Source organism: Mus pahari, chromosome 12 (assembly GCF_900095145.1).
Source record: "Mus pahari chromosome 12, PAHARI_EIJ_v1.1, whole genome shotgun sequence".
Lineage (NCBI taxonomy): Eukaryota > Metazoa > Chordata > Mammalia > Rodentia > Muridae > Mus > Mus pahari.
In genome coordinates this window covers 50,363,094-50,375,303 of record NC_034601.1, presented here as the reverse complement: position 1 = coordinate 50,375,303, position 12,210 = coordinate 50,363,094, and the positions used below count along the sequence as shown (strand labels likewise).

The window sequence follows — 12,210 nt, the reverse complement described above, 5'->3', positions numbered from 1 at the left end:
TGTTCCTCTTCTCCACATCCTCACCAGCATCTGCTGTCACCTGAATTTTTGATCTTAGCCATTCTGACTGGTGTGAGGTGGAATCTCAGCGTGTTTTGATTTGCATTTCCCTGATGATTACGGATTTTGGACATTTTTTCAGGTGCTTCTCAGCCATTTGGTATTCCTCAGTTGAGAATTCTTTGTTTAGCTCTGTACCCCATTTTTAATGGGGTTATTTGATTCTCTGAAGTCAGCTTCTTGAGTTCATTGTATATATTGGATATTAGCCCTCTATCGGATTTAGGGTTGGTAAAGATCTTTTTCCAATCTGTTGGTTGCCATTTTGTCCTATTGACGGTGTCCTTTGCCTTACATAAGCTTTGCAATTTTATGAGGTCCCATTTGTCAATTCTTGATCTTAGAGCATAAACTATTAGTGTTCTGTTCAGGAAAATTTCCCCTATGCCCATGTGCTCAAAACTCTTCCCCAATTCTTTTCTATTAGTGTCAGTGTATCTGGTTTTATGTGGAGGTCCTTGATCCACTTGGACTTGAGTTTTGTACAAGGAGATAAGAATGGATCAATTTGTATTCCTGTACATGCTAACAACCAGCTCACAGACATCCATTGGACTGAGCACAGGGTTCCCAATGAAGGAGCTAGAGAAAAAGTACCCAAGGAGCTGAAGGGGTTTGTAACCCCATAGGAGGAACAACAATATGAACTAACCAGTAACCCCAGAGCTCTCAGGAACTAAACCACCAACCAAAGAGCACATATGTTGGGACTCATGGCTCCAGTTGCATATGTAGCAGAGGATGGCCTAGTTGGTCATCAATGGGAGGAGAGGCCTTTGGTCCTGTGAAGGTTCTATGGCCCAGTGTAGGGGAATGCCAGGGCCAGGAAGCAGGAGTGGGTGGGTTGGTGAGCAGGGGGCAGTGGGGAGAGGATAGGGGGGTTTCTGAGGGGAAACCAGGAAAGGGGATAACATTTGAAATGTAAATAAAGAAAATATCTAATAAAGAAGTGATTGGGGGAAAAAAAGGAATAAGGATAGCCAAAGAAGCTGGTGCCATTTGAATGGAAAAGGAAACAATTAAACTTAACTAGTGCTCAAAGATTGTCTAACACAAATATTTAGTCATGAATTCATTATCTGCTTGGCATTTCCAGCAAGGCAGAGACATGGTAATAAGTAGAACTTCTTACAAGAGAGGAAGGCAGGGTACACTCTCTGGAGTGGAGCTGGTATCAAAACAGGACTATTCTGGTTTAGTTTATATTATATACAGTTAAGTTAGTTTAATGTCTGGTCCAGTATCTGATGTAAGCTCACGTTCTCTTCTTTGGCCTGGGCAAGTTTTTTTCTTCCAGATCATCAATTTTCTTCAGTTTAAAAACTGCCCTTTCCACAGACTCAGCCTCCTTTAGCTTGTCAGGCAGAAGCTTGATTTCTTTTTCATATTTATCCTCCTTTTCAGAAGCAGCCTCCAGTGATTTCAGATTGTCAGTTACATTCTTGAGCTCTTCCTCCAGGTCGCCACACTCTAGTTCAGACACCTCTGCCTGCTCCTCTACTCTCTCCAGCTCACCTTCCAGGATGACCAACTTACATGAACAACATCCTCATACTTGTGGTCAGCCTCCTCGGTGATGAGCTTGGTTTCTTTGAGCTGCTGGATCTCCATCTTTTCTTCATCTTTCATGGCTTGGTTCTCTATCACCTTCATGCCTCTTTCATTCTCATCAGCAGCCTTCTCTGCCTCTTCCAGCTTCTTCAGGGCTGTGGCCAGTCACCCCTGAGCCTGGTCCATCTCCTCCTCCACCAGCTAGACGCTGTCATTGAGAGTAGCCACATCTCCTTGAGCTTTCTCTTACCACTTGCACTCGCCATTCAGCTCGCCTAAAAGCTCAGAATACCTAAGGTAAAATTCAGACCATGTGAAGCTCAAGAAGGAGGAAGACCAAAGTGTGTGGGTGCTTTGGTCCTTCTTAGAAGGAGGAACAAAATACTCAGAGGAAATATGGAGACAAAGTGTGGAGCAGAGACTGAAGGAAAGGCCATCCAGAGACTGCCCTACCTGGGGATCCATCCCATATATAGTCACCAAACACAGACATTATTGTGGATGCCAAGAAGTGCTAAAACTGACAGGTGCCTGATATAGCTGTCTCCTGAGAGGCTTTGCCAGAGCCTGACATACACAGAGGCAAATGCTTGCAGCCAACCATTGCACTGATCATGGGGTCCCCAATGGAGGAGTTAGAGAAAGGACTGAAGGAGCTAAAGGGGTTTGCCACCCATAGAAAGAACAATATCAACCAATCAGAAACCACCCCCTGCCAGAGCTCCCAGAAACAAAACCAACAAAGAGTATACATGGAAGGACCCATGGCTTTAGCTGCTTATGTAGCAAAGGATGATGTTGGACATCAAAGGGAGAAGAGGCCCTTGGTCCCATGAAGGCTCAATGCCCCAGTGTAGGGGAATGTGAGAGTGAGTGGGGGCACACCCTCATAGAAGCAGGAGGAAAGGGGATAGGATAGGGAGTTTCGGGGGGGGGGATCAGGAAAGGAGAAAACATTTGAAATATAAATAAAATATCCAATTAAAAAGAAATTGAGAGGGCCCTAGGATGCAGCTCCTGGTGGAGTACTTGCTTACTATATACAAGGTTCTGCATTCAAGCTCCAGTTCTCCAAAAAAAACAAAGGATGAACTATAGAGCAAATGTAGACCAACTAGATACACTGACATTCCTAAGTACAGATTTTGGTATGTCTCAAGCCATAAAACACTAAGGAACAGATTCCATCAGACTGAAGGGAAGATGTTCTCAACTTACATAAAGAGAAAACGGAACTCAGAAGTCCATCTAGCTTTCTTGGCATTTATTCTGTTTCTTTACCTGGATATCTAGACATTTTTATCCTAAATCAAAACCCATAAAATCTTTCTGATCAATAAAGGAAGAGCAAACGAACATTTGAGTCAGTAAGTCATAGAACAGCAGATCTATGTTTAACAAATACAAGTAAAATCCAAGAGCAAGAAAAAAAAAAAAAGCCCAGTATTGTATCATGAACTTTCAAGATATAGAAGGAAAAAAATGTCTCCTACTTAACAGGCAACGGCTAATAAAACCAATAATATACTTGAAAAAAAAACTAAGAATATTTAGGTAAAAATGCAAGTCTATAGCATACCATTTATGTGCATAGATAAAACATCCCAATTATAGAATTTTCTCTTTTTTGTATATAAATATGTAACAAAAGTTTAGACACAAGTATGAAGTGAACACATACCAATATCAGGAAAATGGCAGGCAAGTTGCAAAAACTGTAATACTTGTTCACAGTATTAAAGCTTGCAGTACACACAGTAGGCCCTTTATATCCATGGATTCTATACAGAAGTTGTGGATTTAGAATGTTTTCCTTTTTTTTGGATATTTTATTTACATTTCAAATGTTAGCCCCTTTCCTGGTTTCTGCTTTGGAAACCCCCTATCCCATCCTCCCTTCCCCTGTTTCTATGAGGGTGCTCACTCACCCACTCCCACCTCCCTACCCTGACATTCCCCGACACTAAGAAGGATTGAAGTACCCACACTTTGGTCTTCCTTCTTGAGCTTCATGTGGTTTGTGAATTGTATCTTGGGTATTCTGAGATTTTGGGCTAATATCCACTTATCAGTGAGTGCATACCATATGTGTTCTTTTGTGACTGGGTTAACCCACTTGCCTAAGAATCCATCCATTTGCCTAAGAATTTCATGAATTCATTGTTTTTAATAGCTGAGTAATACTCCATTGTGTAAATGTACCACATTCTCTGTATCCTTTCCTCTGTTGAAGAACATTTGCGTTCTTTCCAGCTCCTGGCTATTATAAATAAGGCTACTATGAACATAGCATGTGTCCTTGTTATATGTTGGAGCATCTTTTGGGTTTATGCCCAGGAGTGGTATAGCTGGGTCCTCAGGTACTACTATGAGGAACTGCCAGACTGATTTCCAGAGTGGTTGTACCAGCTTGCAATGGCATCAACGATGGAGGAGTGTTCCTCTTTTTCCACATCTTTGCCAGTATCTGCTGTCACCTGAGTTTTTGATCTCAGTCATTCTCACTGGTGTGAGGTGGAATCTCAGGGTTGTTTTGATTTGCATTTCCCTGATGACTAAGGATGTTGAACATTTCTTTAGGTGCTTCTCAGCCATTCAAGTCTCCTCAATTGAGAATTCTTTGTTTAGCTCTGTACCCCATTTTTAATAGGGTTATTTGGTTCTCTGGAGTCTAATTTCTTGAGTTCTTTCTATTGGATATTATCCCTCTGTTGGATGTAGGGTTGGTAAAGCTCTGCGAATGTCTTAAATCTGTTTCTATCCGAAGAGTGCTATGGCACTCTCTTATTTTCTCTTAAGAAACCTCAGTGCTTGTATCCAAGTCGAGGTTTCAGTCTACCTAGGATATGCAGAATTTACTTCATGATTGGTGAAAGGAGAGGGTCTACTTTTTTACTTTCTTATTTGGATACAAATAAGCAATGTTTCTTAAATGGTTTAAAATGTATTAAGAAACAGGTCTATGTCAAATTGAAAGAAAATGTTTTTAAATTGCAGGTTATGTGAATTTGGTGTATATGTGTTTTGAAATATACTGTAGAACAACTTTTCTAAGTAACCAATATCTGCATTACCTCACAGAATGAGTCTTTTTTGATGAAAAAACTTATTTTCCACTGTCTTGACCTGTTTCATGAGCAAAACATACAAACTGTATGTAACCATTGGGACAAGACATTTTTAAACATTTTCTTCCTACCTAGCGAAAATTTTGTAGCCTTTAATCAACACTTTTCTAACACCTCCAACAACCCTAAATGTATTTCCACAGTAATATAAAGCACTAGCCTGCCAAACATGTTTTAATTCTTTGTTCTCTTAAAAAAGATAGTAAAGTATAAAAGCAAAAATAATCGAAAATAACAGGGAGAACTGACCAAACAATAACCAGAAGGAGAAATTTTATTGCAACTATTCTAGAAATTGAAGAGAAAGTAGATGAAAATAATCAGCTTGATTTCTGTAAATATTTCAAACACGTATAATTTTATTTGCATATTAAAAATATACATTGAGAATCCCTTTCAATCATTTGTAAAGTTATTGGAAAAGTGACTATCCTCAGTTCACAAAATTGGTAGCTGCTAAGAGTGGGAAAGTCATTGTTTTTTAAGGTTGTGTGGCCCATGGTGGCTGGACAACTCTGCAGTGGATATCTATACACCCAAGAGTGCATGGGTAGCTCAAACTGAACTTGGTGGGTTTGAGAGGCAGACGAGGGCAGAAACTGGGCAGTCGGGAAGTTATAGTGGATCTGGGAGGAGTTGACAGGTAGCTGTTTGTAATCAAAATTCATTATATTGAAATTCTCAAAGAGACCACTAAAAGGGAAATGAATATTCATTTTTTAAAATAAAAATTATGTATGACAGTTCCTGATCACAATACAATAAAAGAGCAGCAAATGTTTTTGCCAAATTTAGAAATTTTGAAGTGAGAAGTCTATTACAGGAGAAATTAAAGTGTGGATTTCAAATAATTGGAAAATTAATAGCAATGATACCACACGTCAGTGTGTAGGATATAGATAGAAGTGTTTTGAAAAAAGTGTTTTCTGCTTAATAAATTTATTAGAAAATGAAATAAATCAGGGAAAGGCACCTAAACACTCATCTGAAGATTCATAAAAGTAACACACAGAAGGCTACAGATGAGAGTAAACTGAGGGCATAAGTGAAGAGATTTATAAATTAACAGACGCTAGACTTGATCAACAAAATGGAAAATGGATTCTGTGAAAAGCAATGAAATAAACAAGAATTTAACAAAGCTGATAAAGGGAGGAGAAGAATGGAAAAGGAATAGCTAAAAATTTAGAGAGTTGAATGTACACAAGATACAAATATAAGTAGTTAGGAGTATTCATAAAAATTATGATTCTGTAAAAGATGCCAAAAATACTCTAGGACTAGGGGAGGAATGGCCAAGAACTCTAAATTTTAAGACAGAATCTATGTGCTCATATGGATTTCTGTTTTATCTCAAGTATGCCATTTTATTTTTTTTAAAAAAAGAATAGAAATCCGAGGTGCTGGTTTAACATATGTAGTTTGCTTTTTTATTTTTTACATTTACACATTTTTTTGAGACATTCATGCATGGATACTGTATTTAAATGATTGTTTTCCACCCATACCTTTCCTCCCTCCAACTCCTGCTATGTCCCCTGCCCCTTTCCTCAGGTACAGTGGGAGACCATGTCTCAAGAAAGTAATATGGAGAGGGATAGAGCAGAACACCTGGTGTCCTTTTCTGGCCTCAGCATACATGTGTAGGTGTGCCCACTCGCAGATGTATGATGAACCCTGTCATATACACATATACCATACATTAAAGATATGCACTCATTTCTTCTGCTGTGTTGAATGTGGCTAGTAAAAGGGTTAAGAAGCATTCCTCAACTAGTTCATTTTGACCATTCTCATGGTCATGCAGGTACATCTTTCACTGTTGTAACCCCACAGGTCCTTTAATAAACAGCTGATTCTATTCTCTGATGTCCAAAAGAAGTGCTTCACGATGGCCTTCCTGCTCTGAGGTAGCTGTTGCCTGATAGTCAGAGCAGAGACTGTGGGGCACACCCATGCCAAGACCTCCATCAAAGCTTCCTTCAAATGCGTTGCCTGGTGACTTAAGGCATCTGCTCTGTTGCCACAAATGGTGGGCAGCCCTTATGGAGGCTTCTATAGGCACAGTCCTCTTGACAGACAGTAACCCTTTGCTATTTCTTGAGCAGTGTTGTACTAGCTGGAGGAAGAGCAGCATCAGTTGCGTCTACCCACAGATTCTGCCTCCCATCTTACTGCATAGAAAGTGAGATGGTTATAAATGAGGCAGAATAAGCAGACATTTATCATCTCCACATAGGAGATAAGAAAAGGGAACCTCAGGAAGAAATCTATGGAAAGAATATGAGCAGTTAGTCAATTGGAGACTCACATATGTTTGTGATTATCTCTTATAGCCTTACAGCCTAGACTAGTTTGTCAAGGTTTTCACACAAATGCACACATAGAGACAGTCAGTCAGTCAGTCAGTTACAAGCTCCAGAGAGTTTTACCTTTACTTATTGACCAATTATAAACTAGTTTCCATCAACTCTTCTTGGATTTAATTTGGAATTCACATATCTCAGGTAGACACGTTTACTGGATAATAAACACATTTATTGTATAGGATATTACAAAGGATACATATGAGAATATGTATACAAGGTGAGATTTGAATGAAGGGGTGCAGAGTTTTCACACCCTCTCTGGGAGTGTACCCCACTCAGAAAGCTCCACATGCTCTGCTGTTCCAAAGCTGTCTGGACTCTGTCCTTTGGGCTTCCCGTGGAGGCTTCATTGCATAGAAATAATTGAACCATAGGCAAGAATGTATACATGTGATTTCAACAGAGAATATGATCTAAACGGAATTGGGAAATAAATGGTATAGGGAAATTCAACAAGCCTGACTGTGTACACTTCTATTCAACTCTGTCAGGTATCCCTGCCTCTTGGACGTGAGGTAAGATCTTTACTTAGGTGGGATCTTATAATTTATCAGATAAGAAGGGTTAGAGAATTTCCTGATGGCCAGCTTCAAAAGAGACATTCTAGTTCCCATGGATTGCATTTTGCAAGTAGTTACGAACCAAGAGCTGCGGATAGCAATGGTATATATGCATTCTGTAATTCTGTAATTCAGGGTACTATATTGCAATTAAATAAAAGCTCAACCAGTGAACTTTTTCCTACCCTGCCTTAAATATGAAGGGACCATGAAGTTACACAATGATTGAAACTTTACTTCATCCACCACAGAGTATGTCTGTTGATTTTAATGTCTGCTTTTTTCCTCCATAGATAGAAGTCCATGTGGTTTTATGGTGTATCAAAACCACAAACTTTTCCAATCAAAAACTTTCACTGCTACATCAGATTTTAGTCAAAAAATTATATCCAGCAAAATAAAAGAAAGTGAACAACAACGCCAGAATCAAGTTTCTGTGCAAATGGTATTTAATCCCACGGTAAGTTTTTCCATGAATAGAAATAAAAATTCTGTCTACTCTTAATTTTAAAAACTGGAGGTTATTTTGATAAAAGACCTCTACAGATTTTTTTTTATTATTTTTTGAGAAGTCTTTTGAGCTGAAGAGATGGCACAGCTGCTAAGAGCACTGACTGCTCTTTCAAAGGTCCTGAGTTCAGTTCACAGCAACCACATGGTGACTCACAACCATCAATAATGGGACCTGATGGTCTCTTCTGGTTTGTCTGAAAACATCAATGGTGTACTTATATATATAAAATAAATAAATTGATCTAGAAAAAAACTAGCCAGGAAAAGCATATATAGCAGAAGATGGCTTAGTTGGTCATCAGTGGGAAGAGAGGCCCCTTGGTCTTGTAAACTTTATATGACCCAGCACAGGGGAAGGCCAGGGCCAAGTAGTGGGAGTGGGTGGGTAGGGGAGCAGGGCCGGGGGAGGATAGAGGGAACTTTCAGGATAGCATTTGAAATGTAAATAAAGAAAATATCTAATAAAAATTTTATTAAAAAAAAAAGGAAAAGTCTTTTGAAGTAATCTTTTAAATGTTTATCTTATCTAATTTTCTGACAAACTAAAATAGAAAATTAATTTGATTTTGTATCTTCACATACTTTCTTTGGTTGGTTCAGTTTATTGTGTACTAGAGACAAACTCACTATACAGCTTTAGCTGGGTATGAACTTGGAGCAGTCCTCCAACCTCAGATTCTAGCTTTACGACTTTTTATGCCTTTCTTCTTCCCTCAATCTATAAGGGAGTTCTTGGTGCTTGGTATGTACTCATTTCACTTGGGGCTATCTAATCCTATTAGATTTTTCCCTATCCAATTCATCATTAAATGTGCCATCAATTCACAGTATGACAAAAGAGAACTCCAGCTTCACTCCTATGCCTGCGTCTACTGGAATTTTTCAATGAACGACTGGGACACATATGGCTGCCAAAAAACTGGGAACACCTCAGAATTCCTCCATTGCAGCTGCAGCCACACAACCAATTTCGCTGTATTGATGGTAAGCATACGCAAAACCATCTCTTTTGAGACAAGGCTTTCCCTTATACACAGGTCTAGGATACATCAACCAAGGATACCGTTGAGGTATTATTTACATAGATTGTAAGTTCAGATAAAGTAGGAAAGGGGATAAAGTGATAGGGCTAAAAAAGAGCATGCTCAAAAGTAACAGAGGTCTTTGTTGTTGCTTACCATGGGCTTTCAGGATAGAGACAGACAAGTTTAGTTTAGCACTGTGTTTGTAAGCATGGAAAAGACGCATATGTGAGAAGAAGTTGGCACATTCCACTAGACAAACTGTGTAAGAGTGAGATCCTTATGGAGTGGAACACTTTTTTAGTACATACCTGGCCGTATGTAGGCCACTTGGATTTCCTGAACCTCTTTCCATTGCAGCTGTGCCAATTGCTGCTCTTGCTGATATGTGGAAAAGAAAGAGTTCTTGAATTCTTTACATGTTTCCTATAGGTTCACTCTCCCTCCTTTAAGCTTATTAACCATCAGGTATCCCTGCACAGGGCCAGAAGATCTGACATAGGCACCTCTGGCCATTTTCAGAAGGTCTCCTCTACATGCCAACTCTGAAAACCATTCTTTGTTGGTTTTTCAGAATATGTGTTGGTTTGAATATGTGTTTGAATGAGGACGTGTGTAGAATGTTAGACTTGAATATTAACAGGGGTAGCTACTGAACAGCACCCATTCATGAACCATGTTTTTCATCCTGCAAGAGCTGACATGTAGCCAGGTTTAGGATGGAGATTCACAGAATACACTGACACAGTGTAGACAATCAAGCAGAACTTTATTTGTAGACATGTTTGAAGCAACTGTATCGTCCTCACTTTAGCTCTAAAACTGCTCTTATTTTGATTGATTTTAATTACTTCTTGTCTAACTTATATTGAGAGCAGATTTTCCTATCAGAAGACACTAGCGATAAAATTTTTCATTTTTGACATCAAGTTGTGTTAGCTATGAAGATTAGCATATACGTTAAATGACACAGAAAGCTTTGTAACAGTTACATATAAGCCTCCTGTTTCCAGGTGAGGCTTCCCCTACCTCTCACTAATATCTGCCTAACCACAGTTGTAAATACTTTTGAGTTGTGAAATTTGTCAGATGAATAGTTGAATTGCAAACTAAGCCAAATAGACTCTGAAGGAACAGCTCATAGCTAAGATCTGATGATCCGTGTTGTCTGTGATTCTTTGTGCCTTGAATATGTATGTATGTGTATATACACATACACATATGTGTATATGTATATGTATATATACACACTGCCTTGACACTTTTCTTTTAAATCTAGCTTATTATTTTTATATTTTTCCTACAAAATAATACATACTGACTGTATAAGGAATAAAAGTTTACCTCAAAAATAGAACTCTATTTGAAATAGAAAATGTTTGTAATAAAATGTGTGAATTAGTATATGTATATATATAACATGTATATATATATATACTATGTGTATATGATATATATATATATATATATATATATATATATATACATAAGTGTGTGTATATGTGTGTGTGTATACTATTCAGGATTCAAAGCATATATAATCACATAAAATATACTTCAAAACATATACTTATGTTATATGTATGTATGTGTGCATGTGCATATATGCACATGCCAGGGCTTAACTTGTGGAGACCAACAAACAACTTGTAGGGTCAGTTCTCTTCTCTCCCACGTAAGTTATAGTCGTCAGATTGAACTCATCAGGCTTGGGAGCAAGCACACACGTCTGCTGAGCTAGCTTGCTGGTTGTCTAGAATCACTTTTATGTGCACATTTAAGAACCTGTTGGGATAGATGTAGATATATTGCACAAATAAAACCTTTTTTAAAATTAACAGGATTATATGACCATCCCTTCATGTTGAAGATATGCCCGAACTTTATTGTAAGTAAATTAGCATAGAAGTGTTCAGTAATACATGAAATCATGCAATCAATAGCAACAGTAGACAATTCAGGCCGAATATAAACAACCTGTCTTCATAGACATCAACTGAAGTTTTTCTCTATATATTTATATATATTCTAACTGAATTAGATTAATTAATTAAGCCTTGACACCATGGAAGCTATTATTAATTTACCCCATTTAAGAATCTATCAAAGTTTCAGGGCTAGAGAGATGACTGAGCAGGTAAGAACATGTCTAAGTTCAATTCCCAGCACCCATACCAAAGGCTTACAACTACCTGTTACTCCAGTTCCAGGAAATCTGACATCCTCTTCTGGTCACCACAGATTCCCACACACACGTGGCATAAATTTACCCAAACACATACATGTAAATAAATTATATATTCATTTTTACACAACGCTATATTTGGCATCTAGCTGGTTATTTTAATCGATGTAATTCCTAGGCCAGTTTATTTAAAAATCTATGTCAAATTATTTTTCAGAGTTTCAAAAAGGATTACAAGTATCCCAAATCTCTAGACATATTATCCAACATTGGCTGTGCCTTATCCATTGTTGGTCTGGCTCTAACAATCTTATTCCAGATTCTCACCAGGTAAGAGGAATAAGGGGCTATTTTATGGGAGAAACAGCTATCCTGATTGTAATTTACTGGGTGCATTCATATCAAAATTTAGTTCCTCATCAGAATATATTTTTCTGAAATAGAAGAAAACATTCAAAACACCCATTTTACAGGCAGCCTGATCTCAGAGAGGCTGAGACAGAGTCACAAGTAATTGTAAATAAGACAAAAACTGTCTTACGAGTCCACATCCCATAGACTCTATAACTCTTTAATGTGGAATAAAACATGTCTGACAATCTGGATTGCAAAAGAAGAAAACATTGCTGAACAAAAGGTCTTGGAAGTAATTTTTAAAATGTGTAAAATTTTCAAATGGGGAACATATGTTTAATCTTTTTTTACAGTCCAGTTGTTATGCCCTCTCGTTCCCCCTCCCATCTCCAAGAGGATGTCCACACCACCCCCAACCCACCCCATACCACTCCACTCTGCCAGGCATCCCCACTCCTAGAACTCAAG

The 12,210-nt window shown here is 38.3% G+C and overlaps 1 protein-coding gene and 1 pseudogene across 1 annotated transcript in view; one reads left to right on the top strand and one right to left on the bottom strand.

The window, feature by feature from the left end:
• Positions 1–12,210, top strand: part of Adgrg7 (adhesion G protein-coupled receptor G7) — a 65,051-nt gene that overhangs the window by 31,468 nt on the left and 21,373 nt on the right. The window contains exons 9-11 of the mRNA XM_021209363.1: positions 7,962–8,128; positions 9,010–9,165; positions 11,606–11,718. Coding sequence (XP_021065022.1) covers positions 7,962–8,128; positions 9,010–9,165; positions 11,606–11,718 — 436 coding nt within the window. The remainder of the gene's footprint in view (positions 1–7,961; positions 8,129–9,009; positions 9,166–11,605; positions 11,719–12,210) is intronic.
• Positions 1,266–4,475, bottom strand: LOC110329970 (annotated as a pseudogene).